The sequence below is a fragment of the Pimephales promelas genome, chromosome 14 (assembly GCF_988280905.1).
Source record: "Pimephales promelas chromosome 14, fPimPro1.hap1.1, whole genome shotgun sequence".
NCBI classification, from domain to species: Eukaryota; Metazoa; Chordata; class Actinopteri; order Cypriniformes; family Leuciscidae; genus Pimephales; species Pimephales promelas.
In genome coordinates this window covers 6,007,704-6,034,643 of record NC_142782.1, presented here as the reverse complement: position 1 = coordinate 6,034,643, position 26,940 = coordinate 6,007,704, and the positions used below count along the sequence as shown (strand labels likewise).

Here is a 26,940-nt window from a genome sequence, read left to right as displayed (position 1 = left end):
GACGCTTTGTCTTTATACTTTTCTTTCTGTAAAAGTCCATCGCTGGAAGTCGTGGGATGCATAAAGTCGGATCTTTGACTCCACCCTCTTCTCCTAAGACCGCCCCAAAGGGAGGCCACAGACGAATTCTGAGTGATGTCACACACAGCACCATATTTGGAGTTCCTGTGAGCAAGTCCACTCAACTGCTTCAAGCCGCTGCTGCAGAGGCCAGCCTTAATAAGTCCAAGTAAATCAAGAAAATACTTTGCCAACAATGTTATACTTCAGTTTTAACCTTTAGGTTGTCCAGCATTTGTTAAAGATTGTATTGGAGTAAACACTACATTGACAGTAGCAGTCATTTTTGACCGCAAACAGTACAAGTGGGACTATTTTTTTCAGGACAATTTAACCGTTTCAAATCATATCCATGAGTTTTGTGGATGTGTGTTGTGTTCACATAGCAAGTGCCAAAACCTTTACCAAGTTTTGTACCATTCTGATGAAGTAAAAAAACTAATTTTTTCAGTCAAAAATGGCTGAGGAACACCAGAGGGTTAAGCTGTTTAAAAAAAAAATCAGCACGGTTGATTCATTATTTTTTGATTGCTAAAGGTTTAAGGCCAGTCACATTTATCTCTCTCACCAATGTGAAATTGGTGAAATTTTGACTGCAATTGAACACACTAAGTTGGCCGAAAAGGCTCAGATGAGGTTACTATTAGTGCCAGAACACACTGCAAAACCTGGGCCGCCAGATGCTCAACAACAGCCCTACATCAGTAATGGTCTTTTTACACAAAATCGAATTAAAAATGCACAAATTTTTTTTTCCCAAGACTTGACACCTCTGAGATCATGTGAGAACAATGTAGCATACTGCCGTTTTATATATTTATTGTGGAGCGATGCTCCTCAGACAGACCAATGTCTTCGATTTTGTCATGGTTATGGCATAATCACCTTAAAGCCACTGTAGCAAAATCAACCTTTTTAATTATAAGAGTCAGAGAGAAAAACTGACATCAAAACCAAATTATGAGTTTTGGTGCAAGAAACCTTGAAGTTGAACTATTTAAAGTTTGTTTTTCTCCTGACGGCTGTAGGTCAGCTAGCACCACTCCCTCTGGTTCTCCATGTTCATCACAGCAGAGTGTGTATCAGTCAGGGGGGGCTTCAGGACCCTCTGCTGGAGCCTCAGCATCCTGGAACCCTTTTGGCGATGACAATTTCTCCAAACTCACGGCAGAAGAGCTGCTAAACAAGGATTTTGCCAAATTGGATGGTAAAACCAATGTTTTCGTTTGGTACTCTTTTAGCACAATATTTATTTATTATATGTTATCCTGCACGCTTTATTTAAAGGAGTAGTTCACTTTTGAAAAAAAACTTTTGCTGATAATTTACTCACCCCCATGTCATCCAAGATGTCAATGTCTTTCTTTCTTCAGTCAAAAAGAAATTAAGGTTTTGATGAAAACATTCCAGGATTTTTCTCCATATAATGGACTTCAATGGGAACCAGACGGTTCAAGTTCCAAAATAAACTTTCAGTACAAACTGCAAACTGTTCAAAGGGCTTTAAACGATTCCAGACGATGAATAAGGGTTTTATCAAGCGAAACGATCACTCGTTTTATAAATAAATAACAAAGTTTAAGTTTTATAAGCCTTGCTCTGTTCTGTAACGCACTCCTGTTCGAACTTGTTCATTAAAATGAACAAATCTTTGGTTCATTCGGCAAAAGAAACGAATGAATTGATTCGGAAAAAGATTTGTTCATTTTGTTAAACGAGTTTGAAATGGAGAGTCACGAATGCGCATCACAGAACAGAGCAAGGCGAGCGTTTGATCTTATAAAACTTAAACTTTGTTTTTTTTTAAATGAGCGATCGTTTCGCTTGATAAGACCCTTATTTATCGTCTGGAATCGTTTAAAGCCCTTTGAACAAGTTTGCAGTTTCTTTTGTAACTTGAACCGTTTGGTTCCCAGTAAAGTTTTCTCCATTATATGGAGAAAAATCCTGAAACGTTTTCATCAAAAACCTTAATTTCTTCTCGACTGAAGAAAGAAAGACATGGACATCTTGGATGACATGGGGGAGAGTAAATTATCAGCAAAAGTTTTTTTGAAAAGTGAACTAATCCTTTAAGCAAACCTCTACAGAGAGACTTTAGAAATACACGTGTGTGTGTGTGTGTGTGTGTTTCCAGCTAAGATGGCAGAGAGATCCTGTCCTGAAAATCTGATTCCTGGGTTGCAGTCGGTGTCTTCCAATAAAGGCTTTCTTCAGGGAGGAGGTACAGTCTGTTTATCACTCTCTCTGTCTTTCCCAGTGCTTGCTGGGAGTCTGTTAATGCTTAAGACAGAACTGCATTGCAAAATTATTTTATTTTTCCACTTTCGAAGCAATGTGATGCCACAAATACTGTTAACTTCTACTGAAACCTGGAACTGATTCAACCAATGGGTGCTGCCAGAGTTTCAGGATGGGGGATAGTCCTCCACAATTTGCTACAAACTCTGGAAATGGAATGGCAGTTTTTCACAATCCTTGTTATTCCCAATGGATCAAGTCCCACCCTACATTTTTACATTTTTGTGTTAAATATCCTGTTTCACCCAGAAACATGCCACGTTGCAGAAGTAAAATGGGTTGTGAATGTTGATTCACTTTCAATGTCTTTTGAGAGACTTTAAAAAAGCATTCAATGTTCTTGACCTCTCCTAGCCTTCCAGAAATAAAGTGTCATGTGCATTTCACCTGCTGGCAGCCTTGTGATAAGCCTTTCCTCTTCCTATTTATAGAGATAAAGACGGACCCTTTTTCCACCTGGGTTCTTGGTAACATTGCGGACCCTTGTCTCATGTAATCAATAAAAGGGTAAATTCGGATCAAGATTGTTATTGGGTGATTAAGACCTTTTAAAAGGTGTAGTTTCTCTTTGTGGTTTTTTTACTTTTTTTCACTATTTCTCCAATTTAGGGTTAGGGATTTAGACAGATCTGTCACATGGTAATGGAGTTAAAGGGTTCACCCTCAAAAAAAACAAACAAAAAAAAACTTTTCTTTGAAACACAAATGAAGTATATTATAAGTTTTTTTTATATATATATATATATATATATATAAAACCTGTGATTTCTCTAGTCTAGTCCATTCCACCTAAACTTTAAAGATTCAAAAACATTATAAAAGTAATCCATATGACCTGAATGGTGTAATCAGTCTTCTGAAGACACGCAATTACTTTATATGAATTGAACCATTTTAAAGGGTTAGTTCACCCAAAAATGACAATTCTGTCAGTATTTACTCACCCTCATGTTGTTCCAAACCTCTGTGTGTTTATTTGTTCTGCTGAACACAAAGGAAGATATTTGGAAGAATGTTTTAATCAAACAGATTTCATTCCCCATTGACTACCATAGTAGGAAAAATACATACTATGGTAGTCAATGGGGAATGAGATCTGTTTGATTAAAACATTCTTCCAAATATCTTCCTTTGTGTTCAGCAGAACAAATAAACACATAGAGGTTTGGAATAACATGAGGGTGAGTAAATACTGACAGAATTTTCATTTTTGGGTGAACTAACCCTTTAATTTTAGGCATTCATTGACATAAAAAAAACATTGATCAACACACAAACATAACTCATCAAATATGTTAAATGGAAGCTCAGATGTGCTTGCTTGATTTGTAAGAACCAATGAGGTTTGTTCTCATATCAGGCAAGCAAATTTGAGATTTCGCAAGAATCGGTGAGGTTTGACGGGTTATGTTTGTAGTGGGTTGTTCAATTTTTATAGTTAAATAATAAAAGCCTTAAGTAAATGTATACCACTCTATACAAATATGGCCTTTTTGTGAAGCGTTCGAGTGTTACTGTTATTTAGTATTAATTTATCATTGATGTATTTGGTTTGTAAGAATCACAGGTTCTCATTTTGAATGCTCTTTGTGAAAAGCGCCATGCGTCTCACATTGCCATTTAACCAAAAAAAGACAATTATATTTAAACGACATATTCTGCTACACTGTAATGGCACATTATCATGTGCATTATCTTTTTGATTTTTAGTGTTAAGAATTTGTTTGTAAAAGAGAATTGATTCTCAGTAGAAAGCGCAGAGGGTGGATTAACGCTTGAGTCTTACGTAAGCACAGTCTGGTAATCCTCTGAATCTGATGACACGCACACCAGATCATGCTGGGTAAATTTAAGGCACAGGTAAACCTTTTGAGAGCCGCAGGATACATGGCCATGAAATTGGCAATCATGTGTACCGTAGCTCCACGGAGATCTGACACACACTTTTCCCAACAATAGTTACAGTAGTAGCCATATCTAGGGTCCAATTGAGACCTGTAAGTAATCACCTCGGAAAACTTTAGTATGTTCTCTAGGATTTGAAGACCATCCTTGATTCATTTATGTTTAAAGGTTGATGGTTTGCTCTCTGCCTTAGTGAAAGGGGGAAAGCGAGCGTTCTGCTGTTCTGTGACCTGAGTTCCCCCCTTCTCTCCCCATACCCTCATCCCAAAGTCCTCCTTTCGATCATAAAGACTGTGAGTAAGACCAGCATTGTAACAAAGAGTCCGATTCTCAACTGATCCGCATGCATCTGGTTGAATGAAACCGTGACAGTTGCACCATTCCAAATGTTTGCCAGATTAACTAATAGCTTGTCTGGTAGTCGAGTACTGTACCTTCGCTCTGCTTGACTTATAACCCTGAGCCTGTGAAGTATGGATTGTCTGTCTAACACGAATGATAAGTTTGTTTTAAAGTGTAGTATACTACACCAGTGGTTCGCAATCCTGTTACTGGAACCCACTCGACAAAACTGTTCATTTTCAATCTATCCCTCCCTAACCAGACAAATGAGATGTTCAAAATGCGCAGTGCTCGGGCCCCAGGAACAGGGTTGGGAACCTTTCTGATACACAAGCCCAGTACAGTATTTCACACAGTGCGCTCTGTTTTATACTGCATGTCCTAGCAAATGTAGTAGGCCATTTGGCTATTTCAGAAAATTTGCACTGTATACATGCTGCATACTGAAGAAAGGGAGCAAGTAGTATGCCATGCTTTGGGTTTTCAGTTAGTTTGTGCTCTTGGATTCTTGTTTTTATTTTTTCTACAGGATTATCTATGATTAATGCTTAAACTGTCTTAATAAATGTTCTTTTTCCTTATAAGCAACACTTTTGACTTAACAAGTCCTGTTAATGGAGGGACACTGACCTGCAGAGTTTGGCTCCATCCCTAATAAAACGCACCTGAAATAGCTAATCAAGGTCTTCAGGACTTCTACCAAAACAGGTGTTTTGGAGCAGGTCAGAGTTTAAGGCCACGTTTACACAAAGCTGGGTATTTAGCAAAACGAATATTTCCCCCCTCTCCGTTTTCAAAAATAACATCGTTTACACACCCGCATAAATACGCCGTCGAGCGCCATCATAACTATGTCAAACCTATTGGCGGCAGTGTAGGGGTTAAGAATAAAGCCATGCAAGCCAATCAGAATCCTGGAATCGACAAGAGAGAACCTAAAACGCTGTTTCTCCCAGTTTACACGGCAACACAAAACCGGCGTTTTCAGAAATCTCCACTTTGGCCGGAGTTTTTAGAAATAATCGTTTTCAATGATAAAAACGGCGTTTTCGTGTAAATGAGAGGGCAAAACGCAGAGAAATATCTGCGATTTCCCATCGTGTAAACGGGACCTAAAGGAGCTGTATGCAAGAAATTTATTTCAATTAATCATACATTTATCCTGATATGTCACTATTATACATTAAGAAATCATGTTGATTTCAAAAACTTATATCTCTGACAACAGTAGTCCGGCCAGGATATTGTCATTTAAAAAGTGAAGTTGCAGCCCTCAACTGATGTTGATGTTGTCATGTTACGTTTTGTTCTGATTTTACATTTACATTACTTTTATTCATTTGGCAGGCGTTTTCATCCAAAGCGACTTACAAACGAGAACAATAGAAGCAGTTAAACTAACAGTAGGACAACAACACCTAAGTGCTATAACCCCTCTCAGTTTAATTTTAGTGTATTTTTTTAAATAGAATAGAAGAGAAGAGAAAGTGTTAGTACTACTGAATCAAGTGCTGCCGAAAAAAGATACGTCTTCAGCAGTTTCTTGAAAGTGGCTACTGACTCAGAAGCTCTGGTTGAGTTAGGCAGATCATTCCACCAGCAGGGAACAGTCATGGTAAAGGTCCAAGAAACAGATTTTGGGACTCTTTGAGATGGTACCACAAGACGACATTCGCTAGCAGAGCGCAAGTTTCTGGATGGCACATAATTCTGAAGTAATGAGTTTAGGTAAGAGGGAGCAATGCCAGTGGTTGTTCTGAATTTAATGTGAGCGGCAACTGACAACCAGTGCAATTTTGTGAGGAGAGGAGTGACGTGTGCTCTCTTTGGCTCATTAAAGTCTACTCTGGCTGCAGCTTTTTGGATCAATTGTAGAGGTTTGACAGAGCAAGCTGGAAGACCAGCCAGGAGAGCATTACAATAGTCCAGTCTGGATAAAAACAAGTGCTTGAACAAGGAGTTGTGTAGCATGCTCTGTAAGGAAGGGCCTGATCCTCCTAATGTTGTGCAAGGCAAATCTGCAGGACCGGGCAATTCTAGCAATGTGGTCTGTGAAGTTCAACTGATTATCTATTACAACCCCAAGGTTTCTAGCTGACCTTGATGGAGTTATGGATGATGAGCCTAGCTGAATGAAGAAGTTGTGATAAAGTGTTGGGTTGGCTGGGATCACAAGTAGCTCTGTCTTCGCAAGGTTTAGTTGAAGGTGGTGGTCCTTCATCCAGCCAGAAGTGTCTGTCAGGCAGGCTGAGACCATCGGGTCGTCAGGCTGGAATGAGAAGTAGAGTTGTGTGTCATCAGCCTAGCAATGATAGGAAAAGCCATGTTTCTGAATCATAGATCCTAGTGATGTCATGTAGATGGAGAAAAGGAGTGGTCCAAGCACTGAGCCCTGAGGCACCCCAGTAGCTAGATGTTGGATGTTAGATGCCACACCTCTCCACGACACCCTAAAGGACCTACCTGAGAGGTAAGACTCGAAGTGCAGTTCCCGAGATGCCCTTCATCATTAGGATTGACAGGAGGATCTGGTGGTTAACTGTGTCAAAAGCAGCAGACAGATCCAGCAGGATGAGGACTGAGGATTTGGAAGCTGCTCTTGCCAGTCTCAGCGCTTCAATTACTGAGAGCAGGGCAGTCTCACTATAGTGTCCGCTTTTGAAACCAGACTGATTGTTGTCCATGAGGTTATTCTGTGTAAGAAAGGAGGATATCTGGTTGAAAACAACTTGTTCAAGTGTTTTCGTGACAAATGGAAGAAGAGATACTGATGTGCTGGATTTAGGTTGGGTTTCTTAAGCAGTGGGGTTACTCGAGCCTGCTTAAAAGTTGTGGGAAAGGTACCACTGATGCGCCACCCTCCACCTATCTACCAATCACGGAGTCAGTAGTGTTGCGGCATTAGGGTTGCCAGCTCCGGGATACACCACTCTACAGTAATTTGAAAGTGATTGCAGTAAAAGTTTTGGCCACAGTCTTGCATACGGCTCCTTTAACTCGGCAGGACATTGTCCCTCCAGGAGCAGGAATTGGACACCACTCACTTAAAGGAGTAGTTCATCCCAAAATGAAAATTCTGTCAGTAATTACTCTCCCTCAAGTTGTTCCAACCCCATAAGACTTTCGTTCATCTTTGGAACACAACTTAAGATATTTTTTATTAAATCTGAGAGTTGTCTCACTGCTCCATACGCTTCTAAAGGGATCGAAACTGGCCAGCCCAAAAGTTATGGAAGACATCGTTAAAATAGTCAGAGTGACTACAGTGGCTTAACCTTAAGTTTATCAAGTGACGAGAATACTTTTTGTGCGCAAAAAACTAACAAAATAACGACTTTATTCAACTATTCATTTCCTTCTCTGTGGGGCTCGAGATTTCACGTAGTGAAACTGCGCAGCGCTTCTGTGTTGTACGTCACACGCAGACTCACTATCACACACATGACCAGCGTCGGCCAATAGTGAGTCTGCGTGTGACGTACAACACAGAAGCACTGCGTAGTTTCACTACATGAAATCTCACGGCCCACAGAGAAGAAAATTAATAGTTGAATAAAGTCGTTATTTTTGTTTTATTCAGAAAAGAAAAAACACTCAAAGATCCTGTCCTCTCTCTCTCTCAGTTTTTTGTGCACAAAAAGTATTCTCGTCACTTGATAAACTAAGGCTCAATCCCAATTCACCCCTTAGCCCTACCCCTCCGTTTTGCGCGTTCACGTATAGGGGTAGGGTGTCCCGATTCTTCTTGAGATCGAGGGGTAGGGCGAAGGGGTAGGGCTACATAGCCCTCGAAACGGAGATTTTTCAGAGGCACACTCCAAACGGAGGGCTAAGAGAAAAGTTCAAGGAATGCATCGGAAATCACCGGCGAGATGGATCGCAAACAGTTAAACATTAAATTTAGCGCCAGATGATTCCACCACGCACTTTATTTACTCTTATAATAACACTATAGTCGTTTAAATTAACAAATGGTATAATAAATTACCTTTCCGATCAGAAAATACATACATTTCAAGGAAGGGATGTTATAATCATCATGTTTATTCAAAGTTAAGAGCAGCTCCGCTGATTGTCAGTCGTTGTCATGGAGAAATCCTGTATAAACTGCGTAGCGGCTGAGCCATCGCCGACGACTGATGATGTATGAAGGGTTCATGAAGGGTTGTTCCATTTTGTAGGGGAATATTTCAACCCCTTGGCCCTTGTAACTCCGTTTTAAGAGCCAAGGGGTACACTCAAAAACAAGGGGTAGGGCCAAGGGGTGAATAGGGATTCAGCCTTAAAGTCCCTGTAAAGGCAATTCTACAAAAAAGTTCTAAACACATTATAAATGTTACATATGTATTGCTAAAACATATTACAAAGACTGTGAAGTACTGAAATGTGGAGTTAGACCGTTAAACAGTTTTTCACCATTGCAATTTTACGGATTTTTTGGGCGGGGCTAAAACAGGGTTCGATGGCGCACTGGAGCCCATGAGCTCCTGGACAAGCCCCTATTTGATGACGCATTTTGCTGATCTCATCTCTCCCCTAACAATAGAGCACATTCGCATTCGCCGCTCAATCGCGAGTGACTGTCAGTCCTATTAGTTACTACAGTCTACCGTTTTCTAGCTAGCTATTTGACACAGAAATGTATAGGCTATTACCTGGATGCGATCATGTACAAAACAGATCGGTAACTTCATTTAATCTCCCTAAAAACGATCACATCAAGAAGAGGTTTTTAGAGAGCCAACCTTGTTGATGAAGAGCTGAGGATCACCCCCAACACCCGCCTCTTTAGTGATCATTTTACACTGGATCGTTTTATAAACTTTCCTCAGAGACAACTGGGATTCACTGATAATCCGCTGTTACTGGTGAACGGGGCCGAAACGGCTATCTCCCCCCTCAGCGTTCATCCTCCCGTCTCCAAAAGCTAATCAGCTAATATCACCGTCGACAGCCTTCCCGTGAGTGGGCGTGAGCGGACACGCCCCCAGCGTTTGAGAGCAGAGAATACTGCTCATTTTTTCATGATTTTGATAGCTTATTTTATGTACTTGCCGGCTTTTTTATCATTCAAATTTGTCTGGATGGCTAATAACACATTTTTCTGTGGCGTCACAAACTCAGAACACATACTTAATTTTGACTTTACAGGGACTTTAAGATTAAGCCACTGAAGTGACTTGGACTATTTTAACGATTTCTTTCATAACTTTTGGGCCAGCCAATTTCGATCCCTTAGAAAACGTATGGAGGAGTGATCCAACTCTCAGATTTTATCACAAATATCTTAATTTGTGTTCCGAAGATGAACGAAAGTCTTACGGGGTAGGAACAACTAGCCTGGTTCAACCAGACTCTAGTTCATTTCATTTGCACATAGAGTCTGGAACCGCTCCATTGAAAAACGTTTCCTTCCTTGTAGGCGTGTTCACTATTAAAGTTCAAATCTATTGGATCTGCCCAAAGTCACTCACGATCTGCCATAGCCAATCGCTAACGGGTTGTCGTGAGTGACGTATGTCACGCGCCGAAATGGCTGGAAACAACAAGTCCGAATGATCAGAGGATTATGTTTACAATAGGATTTCAGTCAACAAGCGCCGCAGGTTTTGTTAATCTAGGAACAATTATTAATTCGAAATGTATATTTGACACGAAGGACAGTGATGTATTCATTCAATGGTGGAAGCTGTGTCTAATCATTCCAAATACGCCGCTGTGGTCGTTTCTGATCTGCCGCAAATGCTGTAGCAGCTAACGTTACAGTGAATGATCAGTCTGTCTCTATCTGCAGATGTGTAATAAACAACAATTTTTCATATTACGTCTTATTGTTTCTTAATTACCTTAATTATGGTCTTCAAAGTATGTGTTTGTACATTTTTATGTGGCATTTATTTTTTTTTAGTAAAACAAATCAACCATTGCCATCTAAAACTGAAAATCAAATATCTTCAAAGTATGGTTTTTCACATTTTTATTTATGACAATTATTTTTTTTTAAATCACAACCAATTTGTATGATTTACAACATGTAAAACTGACACACCAACCTCCTGCACGAGTGCACAAAGGGGCTCAAAATGTTCTATTCATCACAAGAATCAGTAAATATACAGTTGGGAATATGAGTGACTGACATGAGTCCTGAGCGGATCTTCAACCATAGTTTAGCAGCCAGGACTCGGGGCTTCCGAACACCGCGAACACCAGGCTAAACCGTCCGTCCAAAATGTCACGGTCATCGTGCACGAACTGCCCAGCACAAACTTCCAAACTTTCTGCCTCCTTCACTTGGTCCTCAGTTGTGCAACAAGAGGTTAGACGATAACAATCCGGCTTTAAATTCTGTATATTCGGCAGTTTCTTTTCCAACAACGAACCGAATAGCTTTTCTCACGTCTTTCTCCGCTGCCATTACTGAATTGAAACTGACGCGCTTACATCAACGTCATCTTTCTCAGCCACTCCCTCTATTCGCTGATTGGTCCTACAAAAAATTGGTTTCTGGAAACCTAAGGATATGGAGCGATCCCAGACGTAGTACAGAAGTAAAATGAAATTGAGCGGAAGTGCGTAGGAGGGCGCAGCCAGGCTAAGGAACAACATGAGGGCGAGTAATTATCATTTTGGGATGAACTACTCCTTTAAATCTCTCCACACTGTATACTCTCCTGTCCTTACTGTTTCCTCTGCTCATAACTGAGTCTCCTCTCCTCCTCACTGTCTCTTTTCTTCCTCAGTTCCTTGTCTTCTTCTCACTGTCTTCTCTCCCAATTTAGTCTCTTCTCTTCCTCACTTGTTCCTTTCTTTTACTTTCCTCACTCTCTTCTTTTCCTCTTCTTATTGCCTCTATTCTCCTCTTCTTTCTTTACGGTGATCTCTACTCCTTTCATGTCCTGTCCTCCTCACTGTTTCCGCTCTCCTCTTTTTTTTTACTGTCCCCTCAATCTTTTCTTCTGTCTTCTGTCCCCTCTCCTCAATGTATCCTCCTCTCTATCTCCATCCTCCTCTCCTCTTTGTCGCATGTCCTTCTCACTGTCTCTCTTCTCGTTGCGGTCCTTGCTGATTCTTCCCCTCACTGTCTGCTCTCTTCTCGTTTTTTCTCCTCATCTCCTCTCCTCACTGTCTCCCAATTTCTCTACCTCATTGTTTTTCTTTCCTCTTCTCATTTTTTTTCTCCTAACTGTCTGTTCCCCTTAAAGTCCCTTCTTTCTCCTCTCCTCTTAGTCTCCTTTCATCGCTCTCTCCTTACTGTCTCCTTGCCTAACTCTCCTGACCCCTCTCTGTTATCCTCTCTTCTCTTTACAGTCTCCTCTCCTTCTTTCATCTCTTATCTCCTCACTGTCGCTCTGCTCTTTCCTATCTTTACATTCTCCTCTCTATTTTACGTCTATTCTTCTCTTCCTTTCATCTCTTCTCTACCTCACTGACCAATGTCTTCTCCTTTCCTCTCCTTCATTCCTTTCTGTTTCCTTGCTCTCTCCTCACTGTTTCTTCTCTCTTCCCTTCTCCTCACTGTCTCCTCTTCGCTCATGGAGTAGAGAAGTTGATTGAGGGTTTGAAGTCTCCAGAGCCCTCTTCCTCCCTGATCCTCCCTGACCTTCCCTTGAATGACCCCTTCAGCCCTGCAGACAGTAGTCATGGTAATCAGCCGCTTGTCTGTTTGTTGTTGTTTTTATTGCCCATAATAACCCTACAACTGATGAATGGCCTTCATTGGTGTTTTAATGGTGATTGTTTTCTTAGTTCAGCTCAGAGTAACACCTGGAACTCCTGGATCGTCCCCATTTCTGTCTATTCTTATAACCCCACTGCGGTTTCATCTCTTCTTCGTCTGTATAGTTGTTGTAAACGTTGTCTTCATCAGGCATCTGTATATCTTTGAATGATCTGGTTTAAAGAGTGCTGCTTCATGCATGGAGTGAATTGACATCACCAAAACCATCTTTCTCACCTTTACATTTGCTACGTAAAAGGTCAAATTTGTCTTTTCTTTTTTTTCTTTCTGCAGTTGGGACGGATTCTCTGATCCCTGGTCTGGATCCTCTACAGACTGATCCTGGGTCAGCTGCACTGCCAGGTCAGCAATTCTGTAAATATTCTCCTTTTATACAGTAGCTCACTGTAAATCTGCTGACATTGGAAAAATCTGCAAGGTGTACTGGATGACATTATCACTGCCATTTTATCAACGTCCATTGAAATAATTACTTACCATTGTTATTACTCCAAGTATTACATTTTAGTCAAAACTGCTGCCGAAGCATGGATGCTGCTGTCGCAGTTCTTTTTGGTAGGGTTACTTTTTTCACCGATCGGCTGGATCTTAATCCCTTTTATTAAAGGGATAGTTCACTTTGAAATTAATTTTTGATATGTTTTAGCTTACCTCAAGGGCATCCAAGATGTAGGTGTCTTTGTTTCCACGGTATTTTCAATTTTGACATTTTTCAGTCAAACCGTTGTTTATCAGTCATACACTGGAGACTAAGGGGGTCCACCAAAAATCATGCACAGAGAAGTCCAAATTAAACATGATTTAATGACTCGTAAATGTAAGTACACATTGATGGCCTAAGACACGAAACGAGCGGTTTGTGTGAGAAAACGAACGGTATTATATCTTTTTACCTCTTATAATCATAGCCATGACAAAATGATCTGACGGCACGTGCGCTTCGGTCTGCGCATGCGCTGGAAGTGATCGCTTGCGCGCCTACGTCACTCTTTGTTTATACGGAGATTTCGGAAGTTTTACCTTTCACTAAACATATTTAGATATACGGGAAACCGCAGTGGAAGACGATTTCGGTATATCTAAATATGTTTAGTAAAAGGTAAAACTTCCGAAATCTCCGTGTAAATATTGAGTGACGTCACACGCAAGCGATCACTTCCGGCGTAACATTGAACTGATTCAGTTTGGTTCAGTTGGACATTGCACAACTGATTCAGATCACTTGGACGTCACTGTGATTACACGAGGTAAAAACGATATAAATACTGTTCGTTTTCTTACAAAACCGCTCGTTTCGTGTCTTAGGCCATCAATGTGTACGAGTCATTAAATCATGTTTAATTTGGACTTCTCTGTGCATGCTCTTTGGTGGACCCCCTTAGCCTCCAGTGTATTACTGATAGACAACAACGGTTTGACTGAAAAATGTCAAAATTGAAAATACTGTGGAAACAAAGACACCTACATCTTGGATGTCCTTGAGGTAAGCTAAAAAATACCAAAAATTAATTTCAAAGTGAACTATCCCTTTAAGATTGGTTTGGCATATATTTCTGCTCTGTTTCAGGTATTAGTCTTTGAAGTTATTAGATTTTCACCCCAGTGTTTTCTATGTACCATGAATTAGAGCAGGATCTTTGGTCCATTAGAATCCTTTATTCACTGTGGTGTTCTTAAAAAAGGGAATCAACAACAGTTCAGTTCCACTGATGAAAAAATGCTGATACTTTCTGCACAGTAACCTCACCTGTCCTTGTTAGCAGTAAAGCAGCTTGTCATCGCTTGTTGATGATAACATGTGGATGGTTTGGTTGAATGATGAGTAATTAATTATTTTGGCAGCAAAAAGAATGGCACGTTGTTGTTCATGCTGAGGCGATGACCTACAGAATATTCCTTTAAAAGCCTCAAAGTGCTGTGTCACCTTTCTTGATCTCGCGGTCCAGTTTGGACTGTGTTGTTTTCTGTTTGTATTGTGTGTAGAGCCACCTGGTGACTAAATAGCAAACTACATCCCAGTGTGTGTCAATGTCAAATACATTCATAGGTTATTCCCAGTGTGTCTTATTGTGGGCCTGTTGGTTGTACTTGTACAATAGCCTATGCTGTAGCACTCTAGTTGTAATTTGTTTTATTTGCATCACTGACATCGTTATGGTCCCTAAAATTTATTTTGAAGCTTGAAAGCATTTATTCAGTAAAAGCAGAGACAATTTATATAGAGACATGCCACTTCCTCAATCCTCAATACAGCTATATATGGGAAAACCCGTAACGCCAAAGATATGGCGGTTGTATGCACATGTCCCGCCCCTCCCTCTGGAAAGCCAATCGTCTGCTTTTAACAGTCAAGCCGGGAAACATGTAAGCCTATCGTCTGGTTCCAGTGACGCATGCGCACAGTTGATGTTTGCGACAGCGGAGACGAGAACCCTTGCACATGCGTAGTAAATGTATAACCTGTGGGGGAAAAGGCCTTTTAAACCTTATTTTGGGGCAAAGTCCTCAAACTTTTTCAGCGATTTTTATTATATTTTACTGCCAGTTTACTTGACCACCAGTGAAAGTGCAGTTCTGAGTATCTGCCCAGTCATTTAGATAGGAGCCTGGTCTTGTTAGTCCGAAATAGCTGCCCAGAGGCGTTGCCAAGATGGCTGCCGAGTGGTACGACTTGCCTAAAAGGACTTTGGTAATAGACAGGAATATTTGTTTTACTCTTTCAAGTGGTTTCAGGCTTCAAACATAATTTGCAGAAGTGTGAGAATTCAGACACAAGTGTTTGGCCGCTGTACATATTTAAAATGTACTCTTACATTGCTCTAGTTAGGGTTGGGTATCGTTTGAATTTGAACGATTCTGATTCCGATTCCTTTTTTCGATTCCGGTTCCTAACGATTCTCGATTCCGATTCTTCAAAGAGGCAGGGTCAAAAAAGTTTAGCTAACCTTGCTAACCAACGGCCTTTCTGAAGGAAATACTCCTTCTGTAAAAATACTCCTTTTGTCACAAATTTTGCATTTTGCCGAGATTTCGTTATTTTTAGAAAAGTGAAGCCACACTTTGGATCGCCGACGTAAGGTACTCATGTTCGACTCGCGTGGTTATGCCAACACTTCCGGTAGACGCTTCTTCATTGGTGTTGTTCAGCGGTTTCTTCTTCCGCTCGGCGGACTGTGAATATCGAAACTAGGAATAGAAATTTTAACTTTTAAACGATTCCGGGAAAAACGAAAAGTTAGTCCCGGTTCCAATCGATACTCGATTCTCGATACCCAACCCTAGCTCTAGTGGTACAAACCGTAATAATGGAATCCAGTAATAAAAATAGAATTTACCGTATAGTGCCGAATGTCACGAAATGTGGCAAAATTTGAATTAATAAATAAGTAGGACTGAATAAGTGGTGTTTTCGGCGTCTGCCGTCTCACTGTATGAGGACATGAATGCATTAAAAGATAAAATGAATAGTTAAAGGAGTAGTTCACTTTTTAAAAAAATTTGCTGATAACTTACTCACCCTCATGTCATCCAAGATGTCTATGTCATTCTTTCTTCAGTCGAAAAGAAATTAAGGTATTTGATGAAAACATTCCAGGATTTTTCTCCATATAATGGACTTCAATGGGAACCAAACGGTTCAAGGTCCAAAAGACAGTTTCAGTGCAAACTGCAAACTGTTCAAAGGGCTTTAAACGATTCCAGATGATGAATAAGGGTCTTATCAAGCGAAACGATCGCTCATTTAAAAAAACAAAACAAAGTTTAAGTTTTATAAGCTCGTTTAATGCCCTTTCAACAGTTTGCAGTTTGTACTGAAAGTTTCGTTTGGACCTTGAACTGTTTGGTTCCCATTGAAGTCCATTATATGGAGAAAAATCCTGGAATGTTTTCTTCAAAAACCTTAATTTCTTTTCGACTGAAGAAAGAAGGACATGGACATCTTGGATGACATGGGGGTGAGTAAATTATCAGCAAAAGTTTTTTTTAAAGTGAACTAATCCTTTAAAGTTTAATGCTGTAATTTTATAACCACTTTTTTGATAATACGTTTGTATTAAATCATAAAATGTAAAATGAGGGGACTAAATGAGGGAACAGATGAAAAACACCTATGACGATTAAATAAACGTCCATGACAACAAATGAGAAGCAGGAAACTGAAACAAAGGAATACAGGAACTACCGAGTACAAATTAAAAGTCCATGAAAATTAAACTAAAACACATCTAAATATATGTGATGTACTTGTATATAAATATAATATATATACACATACATAAATTATATAAACTCATTTTAAGTTCGATTGACATCGCTAGCACTAGTTCTGACACATTTTGAACAGCTTTCGTAGAGCATGTTGTGGGTCTCATTCACTTCTGCTGCAGAGCTTCTCTCTGATTTCTCACGGTCACCTTCTACCCATCCTCTTCATACTTCTCTTGCACTCTGTTTTATCTGTCCCACCTGAACCTTGTGGATGTCTTTTTGTTTGTAACTCTGTCTTTATATTCTCAATATTGTATTACTGTTGTCACTCATCCTTCTGTTCTCTATCATTCTTTATTCTTCATGCTTGCCCTATGTCCTCCAGAGTTCCTGGTTGGACAGGATTATCTTTTGGATGGGCCGCTTCTCTCCCTCCCCTCCACTGGGGGTCTAATACTGGCTTCATCCCCCTCATCTCTTCCTGCACCATCTATGGACCAGTTTACCATTACTGCTTTGAGCAGTGGACAGTCCCACCAGGGTTAGAACCGTATGCATACTCACCTCAGTTATAACAAGCCATAGATTGTAAAGTTTAATGTTTGATTTTTTAGTTTTTTACAAATAGCAAAATGGTGAAAATTTATGCTCAGAATAAGCCTTGACAAATTAAAAGTAGGATAGGATATTTTTCGGAGAGTCTAGCAATACTGAGCTAGCTTTGAAAGCACAAGATCCCATCCTCCCTTCAGAGCATCACCAAAGCCACACCTCCTTGAAAACATGAACACTTGAGACAGTGTTAAACTATCTCATGTCTCACAGCACATAAAATTACAATAATAACATTACAACTAGGCCTGTTGGAACGAATTCCGAAATTCGAATATAATTCGAATATTAAAAATATCAATACTATTCGAATGCTGAAGTTACTGTTCGAATATTGTTTTTTATGTATATTTTTTAATTTTCTTTAAAGGGTTAGTTCACCCAAAAATGAAAATTTTGTCAGTATTTACTCACCCTCGGCCTTCGTTCGTCGGAACACAAATTAAGATATTTTTGATGAAATCTGAGAGCTGGATCACTCCTGTATACTAGTCCATAGGCTTCTTGAGGGATTGAAACTTGCCGTCCTCGAAAAGTTATTAAAGACATTGTTAAAATAGTCCAAGTGACTACAGTGGCTCAATCTTAACTTTATCAAACGACGAGAACACTTTTTGTGCGCAAAAACAAACAAAAATAATGACTTTATTTCAACTATTCACTTCCTTCTCTATGAACCTCTAGTCAGTTAACGTAGTGTGATAGCGTAGAGCTACGTCACACGTAGGCTCACTATTGGCTGACGCTGGTCATGTGTGTGATGCGTGTGACGTACAACAACAGATCATACGCTATTAAACTAGTCGAGGCAAAGAGAGAAGTAAATGAATAGTTGAAATAAAGTCGTTATTTTTGTTGTTTTTTTGCGCACAAAAAGTTTTCTTGTCGTTTGATAAACTTAAAGGTGGAATACCTAAGATTTAGATGCCGCTAGAGGGCGCTACATTCAAAACAACAACACCGGCTTTGCTTGATGACGACGTGGAGAAACGCGGAATGATGGGAAATGTTGTTTTCAACTCCACCGTGGATAAATCAGTCAGACGGGAATCGAAAATTAGTTGTCATGGATGAGGTAAAGTTCGATTTCTATAAATGTTGCGTTTAATGACATGCTTGTTTTTTTCATTAAACTGAAATAACCGCAAAAAAAGTCAGGTTTAAAAGTAAATTAGTTATCACAGATGTTACTGTACGAGTCACTGAACGAAGTGACTTATTTTTGTCTCAAATCGTTGCTAATGGATCCTGACTTCGCCCTATGCTGCAATATGCATTTAGTTTTGCAGTAATTTACAGAAATCAGCTGCTTAAAATAACAATAGCTGATGTTATTAGATTTTTCAGGTGAGATTCTCAATTCATTCAGTTAACGGATGATCTGAGGTAAAGTTTTCAGAATGCAGACTCAGCAACGATTGTATTTAATTGTACAGTACTATCATAACATAGAACAGACATTATCTTCATTTCATGTCATTAAACATAACAATATTTCTGGCCATACACTGATGAGAAAGTGCGCGTCCGGTGTTCGATAACGTTACTGTGGAGTTGTCCTAAACGTGGCGCGACGCTTCTCGTCCGGTGTGCGACCCCCTTTACAGCCAACAGTTCACATTCCGGGAATAAATGAAAAGAATAATTGTGCACCATTCCATAACAAATGCGCGAAACAAGCTGACGTTTGTTGCTTGATAGACGCTAACGCACAACTACAACTTCCGCATTTGTCCAGGACTACACGTAGTACGAGCGGAAACCGAGGTAACGTGGATATGACGCAATTGACTGGCGACTCCCAGCTCACCCCTGCTCACACGCCCCGTTTCCTTTGTTTAAATCGCGAGAAAATTGAGATTTTAACCTTGTTTGAAACATTTGGAATATTGTAAGTTATCATCTTAACTAAATATATAACACTGGCCTTGTGATTTTGGGATATTTTAATGCAAAAATCTTAGGTATTCCACCTTTAAGATTGAGCCACTGTAGTCGCTTGGACTATTTTAACAAAGTCTGTAACAACTTTTCGAGGCCGGCAAGTTTCAATCCCTCAAGAAGCCTATGGACTAGTATGCAGGAGCTATCCAGCTCTCAGATTTCATCAAAAATATCTTAATTTGTGTTCTGAAGATGAACGAAGGTCTTACGGGGTTGGAACAACATGAGGGTGAGTAAATACTGACAGAATTTTCATTTTTGGGTGAACTAACCCTTTAAAATTCGCCTTGACTTACACGCATGTGAAAATGAAATGCCTTTGTTTCGTCTGATGAACAATAAAGTTTTTGAATTGTAACACAAGTGTGCACGTTATCCACGATGTATCATCATAACAACTGTCAAAAATGGTAACCTAAATGTTTAACGACGTAAAAAGTGCCCTCCAAAGGGCCTGTGAAGCGAAAAAAAGAAATATCTCAACGGATTCGGTGTGGATCGAGCTTGTTGGAATCTTCTAGTCGAACTGAAAAGAACGATGCAAGTTTCAGAATTTTTGTTTTCAGCCGAAAACCATTGGAAGCGCTTCAACCATATTCACCATGAATAAAATGTGTATTAGATGTCCCTCTAGTGGACCGAACGTGTAACAATAACTACATGCTATAGTGGCATTGGCGATCCATAAGCATGTGTAATGTTGTAAATATTAATAATAGGATCATTTTTAGCATTTAATATTCGAATATTATTTGAATATTAAATAAAACAAGGAATGGAATTCGAATAGTATTATAGAGGAAGATTGACAGCCCTAATTACAACTTAAAGAGCGTTCACCTGTACCACCTGACTGCTGCAGATTCATTTCAGCGTTGATAGTGTTGCCATTGAAATGCACAAGTTCGAGTCCCGAACCACTCCGAGTATAACGCCTACATAGCATGAAACGCACTTATGTGTGATGTCTGCACTGATTTATGGAAATACATACGTTGACAGCCAGTAGGACATTGTATCATTGCATTTGGAACGAGGGCAATGATTGGACAAACATTGTATGGTCCTATGCCTTGTATACAGACGATGTACATACAAATACATTTAGACCACTCAACTTAGTGATTACTATCAGGAGGTAAAGAAACTTTCAACCCGCATATCAAAAAATAAAACAAAATTCTGGAACAAATTGCTTACCCTGTTCACTAGATAGTTCACTTTGAAATACATTTTTGGTATGTTTTAGCTTACCTCAAGGGCATCCAAGATGTAGGTGTCTTTGTTTCCGCAGTAGTTTCAATTTTGATATTTTTAGGTCAAACCGTTCTTGTCTGTCAGTCATATAATGGAGGTCTATGGTCACCACCTCAAAGAGCATGCACAGAGAAGTCCAAATTAAACACGATTTAATGACTTGTATATAAATATATACTTATAAATATATACAATATAAATACTGCTCGTTTTCTCACACAAAACTCGTTTTATGTCTTAGGCCATCAATGTGTACTTACATTTATGTGTCATTAAATCATGTTTAATTTGGACTACTCTGTGCATGAGGTGGTGACCATAGACCTGCATTATATGACTGATAGACACACAAACAATTTGACCTAAAAATATCAAAATTGAAACTACTGCGGAAACAAAGACTTAGGTAAGCTAAAACACACCAAAAATGTATTTCAAAGTGAACTATCCCTTTAAAGCACTATATTTCTAAAAGTCTATTGCTTATTAAGGACCATGTCTTGCATTATCTACCTGTTCTTGCTTATCTATAATCACTCTTTTTTTTCCCCTCTCTAACACTCTTCCTAATCTTTTTTTGTTTGTTTGTTTGTTTCCTCTCCATCGGTCTGCTGTGGCACTAACCTCTTCCTGCAGCCTCTCCCCTCTCAAGCCTCCAGTGCTCTGAGACTGGGGACCAAAGCTCCGATAACCAGTTTGATCCAATTCCAGTGCTTATCTCCAAAAGCTCCAGCCAAGGTAAGCGAGTTTGGATATCAGCAAAAGTTTTTGGAAGAGAGCACATGATTTCTTTACTGCATCTAATTCACATTGAACAGTAGGCATATGTTTGCAAACTTTTTGAGTGATCACAGTGAAGTGGTAGTGTAGAGTTAGATTGTTCTGAGAGACTGGTGTTTTTGACGTCATTGAACAATTGTTTAAGTAGAAGCTGATTGACCTGGCTTTGAGTAATGCAAAAGAATAGGAAATACTCCTTTGACACAAGCTTAAATTTCTCTCTCAATCGTGAACTTTCCTCGCTCTGTCGCTGTCACTGTCATATTTCAAGAAAAACTCAAAAGGCATTGGGACATTTATTTTCCCAAATTCTCAATACTTTTTATATCTTAATATAATCCTTCATTAGTCAGTGGTTATTCTCGCTAAAAATAAATAAATAAACCTTCAATTCTGTAATACAGATTTTTTTAGATCGTAATTTTTAATATGTATTATAAATAAACACATAACTTATTTTTATTGTGTATACACTACCATTCAAAACTTTGGGGTCAATATTTTTTCAAGAAATAGTAATACTTTTATTCAGCAAGGATGCATGAAATAGTTCAAAAGTGACAATAAAGACATTTATAATGTTCTATTTCAAATTAATGCCGTTGTTTGAACTTTTCATTCATTAAAGAATCCTGAAAAGATATGTATATAGGTTTTCACAAAAATATTAGGCAGCACAACTGTTTTCAAGATTGATAAGAAATGCTGCTTGAGCAGCAAATCAGCATATTAAAATGATTTCTGAAGGATCATGTGACACTGAAGACTGGTTATGATGCTGAAAATTCACCTTTGATCGCGGGAATAAAATTACATTTTAAAATACATTAAATAAATAACTTTTTTATTTTAATATTTCAAATAAAACATTAAAAAATAAGAATTTCTAAAATGTAAAAAATCTTATTGACCCCAATATATATTCCTAAAATTGGTTTAATTTTCTTAATGCTAAATATAATTGATATGACATTTCTTTTAGTTTTGTGGTGAAATTGGATATGGCTTTTATGATATTCAAGTATATGGTTGTCAATATATTAAATTTTCATTGTGAACCACGAGTAGCATCAGAGCGAAACATACTGTAATTCTCCAAAACTTTAGACTTTGGTTTCTCTTTATTTTGATGGTCCCCTTTAGACATTCTGCTGACTATAAGTAACGTTGCTACTACATGCATGTCAACTAACTCTCATTAGAGGCTCGGCTCGGCTCTCTTATGGTGCTATTCCACCACATGGTACAGTTCGGTACAATACACTTTGGCGCTTTTCCATCGCATGGTACGGTACGGCTCGGTTCGGTACGGCACACTTTGGCGCTTTTCCACTGCATGGTACGGTACGGCTCGGTTTGGTACGGCACACTTTGGTGCTTTTCTACTGCATGGTATGGTACGGCACGCTTTGATGCTATTCCACTGCATGGTACGGTTCAGCTCGGCTCACTTATGGCGCTTTTCCACCGCATGGTATGGTATGGTTCAGTACGGAACGCTTTTGTGCTTTTCCACTGCATGGTACGGCTCTGTTTGGTACGGCACACTTTGGCGCTTTTCCACTGCATGGTACGGTTCGGTTCGGTACGGAACGCTTTGGTGCTTTTCCACTGCATGGTACGGCTCTGTTCGGTACGGCACACTTTGGCGCTTTTCCACTGCATGGTACGGTTCGGTTCGGTAAGGAACGTTTTGGTGCTTTTCCACTGCATGGTACGGTACGGCTCTGTTCGGTACGGCACACTCTGGTGCTTTTCCACTGCATGGTATGGCTCTGTTCGGTACGGCACACTTTGGTGCTTTTTCACTGCATGGTACGGTTCGGTTCGGTACGGAACGCTTTGGTGCTTTTCCACTGCATGCTACGGCTCTGTTCGGTACGGCACACTTTGGCGCTTTTCCACTGCATGGTAAGGCTCTGTTCGGTACGGCACACTTTGGCGCTTTTCCACTGCATGGTACGGTTCGGTTCGGTAAGGAACGTTTTGGTGCTTTTCCACTGCATGGTACGGTACGGCTCTGTTCGGTACGGCACACTCTGGTGCTTTTCCACTGCATGGTATGGCTCTGTTCGGTACGGCACACTTTGGTGCTTTTTCACTGCATGGTACGGTTCGGTTCGGTACGGAACGCTTTGGTGCTTTTCCACTGCATGCTACGGCTCTGTTCGGTACGGCACACTTTGGCGCTTTTCCACTGCATGGTACGGCTCTGTTCGGTACGGCACACTTTGGCACTTTTCCACTGCATGGTACGGTTCGGTTCGGTACGGAACGCTTTGGTGCTTTTCCACTGCATGGTATGGTACGGCTCAGTTCGGTACGGCACACTTTGGCGCTTTTCCACCGCATGGTCTGGTAGGCTCGGTTCGGTACGGCACACTTTGGTGCTTTTCTACTGCACCGTACGGTATGGTAGGGTTCGGTACAATACACTTCCGCGCTTTTCCATTGCATGGTACGGTATGGCTCGGTTCGGCTCGGTTCGGTACGGCACACTTTGGTGCTTTTCCACTGCATGGTACGGTACGGTTCGGTACGGCACGCTTTGGTGGTTTTCCACTTCATGGTACGTTACAGCTCGGTTCGGTTCGGCTCACTTATGCACTTTTCCACAGCATGGTACGGTTCGGTATGGCACGCTTTGGTGCTTTTCCACTGCATGGTATGGCTCAGCTCGGCTCACTTATGGCGCTTTTCCACCGCATGGTATGGTATGGTTCGGTACGGCACGCTTTGGTGCTTTTCCACTGCATGGTACGGTACGGCTCGGTTCGACTTGGCTCGGCTCACTTATGGCGCTTTTCCACTGCATGGTACTGTACGGTACCGTTCGGTAGGGCACACTTTGGCGCTTTTCCACTGCATGGTACGGTACGGCTTGGTTTGGCTCGGGTCACTTATGGCGCATTTCCACTGCATGGTACAGTACAGTACAGCTCACTTCGACTCACTTTAAATGGTACCTGGTCTGTTGAGGTTCCAAGCGTACCGTACCAGTACTAAAATGTGACGTGAAACACTGCAGATCACTGATTTGTCAGACAGAATCGTCACTACCAGCGTCATTGTATTTTAAATTTAAATAGCCAGTAACAGCCACCGCTGTAGCGACTGCTTTTAAACTAATCCCACCCACTTTTAAAGCGGTACTAACTGCAGTGGAAAAGCAACCGAGCCGCGCCGAAACGAGTCGTACCACGCAGTGGAAAAGCACCATTTGTACATTGTTAGGTTTGGGTTAGAGTAAGTGGACATGCACTTGCAATGTTACTTAGTCAGTAGAACGTCTATTGAGGAGCATCAAAATAAAGAATTAGCAGATATTAAGCAGAAAGTCTACTAATACTCTAATGAGAGTTAGTTAACATGTACTGTAGGTGCAACGTTACTTCTAGTTCATAGAATGTCAAAAGGGGACCATAAAAATAAAGTATTATCTAGGCTTTTGGGGGTTTTGTTTTACTTTCCAGCCATCCTCTTTAAAATATTTCTCTTCGATTCCGATCTGTTATCTTTTAGCGTTTTATGCTTTCTCTTTCCTGCTATTCATCTGGTTTTTGCTTTTTCTCTTTCCTCCTTTCTTTTCTCACCCCTCATTCTTCACTCACCCTCCGTCAACGTCTTATCTTCTTTTCATCCTCATTCTTTCCTCATTCCTCACATCCTTCTCTCTCTCTCTCTTTCTCTCTCTCCTCACTCTTTCTCTTTTCCTCTTTCCGGCATGTTCTAGGTGGTCATTCTCGCAGCAACAGTGGCAGTTCTGAGACCAGTCTGCCCTCGCTGGCACGCTCTCTTCTGCTGGTGGACCAACTCATCGACTTATAGAGGAAACAGAAAGAGAGGCAGATGAATAGAGAGAGAGAGGGAGAGGGCAGCGTGCAATTCTTAAAAATAAAGCGAGAGTTTAGAAACCTCAACCTTAAGAAATCCCAAAAACCTTGTGCACATTTTCCTTTGGCATTCTTTTCACATTTGCTCTTTGTCTCTCTTCTGCTGATCCATAAACATTCTCATGACTCTATCATTGATTTATGCTTCATTCTTCAGGATGTCTTAATACTATTTTGGATGTGGTTTTTTAAAGACATCATGAAATGGCCCTCTGTCATGTGAAGTGAAAATTGAATTGAGGGAAACTTGTGATAGAATTTGAATTAATTGACGGGGATTTGATTGGCTTGTTAAACGTTAGCCTGCCAACTTCCTAGAAAACCCTAACGACTGCTAACTTAGTAACTTGCTGAAACTCACAATGACCGCCAAACACGCAAACACTTTGACCGTCCGGAAACCATCGTCAACACCTTAGTATTGTGATGAGGATGTTCGTCTGATCAAGCGCCTCTAAATTTTCTGTTGGGCGGAAACCTCTTATTCATCTTTTTCAGAAAACTGTGCTTTCAAAAAATGGCAAAAAAAAAAAAACACTTTTTAAAATAATATTTTTTTAGTATTATATATGGTCAGACACATGCATGTGTTATATGGTCAGTGACATTAACTTTTTGGCTCACTAGTTACAGTTAATAGTTAATAGCCACTCAGCATGGGGAAAAAACTGCCATATAGATATTTTTAATATTATCTCATAATTTGGCGGCAGGAATATTATGCTGCTGTCACTTTATGACCTGACGCACATATCTATAATACCGTTACACGCGTTTTCTTTCTCAACTGTTTAGGTTAACTTCAAACATAACTAACTGTGTTTGCATGAATACATCACCGTAGCTATGTGGGTGTACAGTCATGTGGCCAAAATCTCATTTTATAACAGATAAAGTGCTACACACAAGCTATTTCATACAGTATTGGCTATGACTCGACGATAAATGCTAGAATAAGACGCTGTTCTCCGATTGTCAAATGCATGAATCATTTGCCTTTATGCATATATAAAATGCTTTACTTATTCAAAGCAAACAACCAGTTTTTTTATTTACCCTTGCATTGCAAACAAGCAGAGATGTTCCAAAATGTGTGCGGATAGATGATCCAATGCATTAAGAAGTTTAGTCACAAGCTCTTCTTAAAACTTTTCATTGGATAAGTACTTGCAAAACCCACAGATAGATGTCAAGGATAAAAATAAAAAAGGTTTCCGCCCGACTGACGATCCAGAGAAATGTTGACATTTTATTAAAGAATTATAAAAACAATCATTTATCTTTTAGAATAATGTGAACGTTTTAATCATGCAAAACTACAACAGGGACCTCTGATTATTCATGTGGTCGGCCCACCAATGATTCTAGGTATTGGAGCATACAATGCCCTTTCCAGTTTTATTCAGTTTAGTATGTAACGTTTTATGCTGGTTATATAGTGGCAGACAGACAATACGAAAGAAACGAGAGCAAGTAAGGGGTTCAACATCTCAAAAGGATGATGTTGCAGAAATAATTAGACTAAACTAAAGCAAGGACTAAAGCAAATTTTAAGAAATTACGGGCATAAGCATACTCTACATAAGTATACAAACATAGACATGAATGCTTGGCCACCCTATACTTTTGAACAACCAGCTACAACATGCTAGCAATGAAATATTTTTGTTTGAAACCCTCCTAATGCATTCAAAATCAACATATGCCTTTTGCATTGACAGGTCAGATTTGACTTGCTGCTACTTCAACTAAAACCAAAAGAAAGATTCAAAAGTTACTGTGTTATTAACATGTTAAATTAACCTCCAAATTACATTAATTTAGTTAATTAAAAAAATGTAATTCTTTGAAATGTCAAATTATGTATTCCAGCTAAACTAGTGTTATACAAAAAAA

The 26,940-nt window shown here is 39.8% G+C and overlaps 1 protein-coding gene across 9 annotated transcripts in view; it reads left to right on the top strand.

The window, feature by feature from the left end:
• aak1a (AP2 associated kinase 1a) overlaps window positions 1–26,940 on the top strand; it is a 92,609-nt gene that overhangs the window by 49,071 nt on the left and 16,598 nt on the right. For 2 of the 9 annotated variants that reach the window (XM_089119329.1, XM_089119335.1), the window contains 7 exons: window positions 36–229; window positions 1,089–1,267; window positions 2,198–2,284; window positions 12,153–12,254; window positions 12,623–12,691; window positions 16,944–17,099; window positions 21,008–21,109. In XM_089119329.1, the coding sequence (XP_088975455.1) occupies window positions 36–229; window positions 1,089–1,267; window positions 2,198–2,284; window positions 12,153–12,254; window positions 12,623–12,691; window positions 16,944–17,099; window positions 21,008–21,109 (889 nt within the window). Of the gene's footprint in view, window positions 1–35; window positions 230–1,088; window positions 1,268–2,197; window positions 2,285–12,152; window positions 12,255–12,622; window positions 12,704–16,943; window positions 17,100–21,007; window positions 21,110–26,940 lie in introns of all 9 variants that reach the window. The other 7 variants (XM_089119330.1, XM_039663769.2, XM_089119331.1 and 4 more) reach the window with 7 other exon arrangements.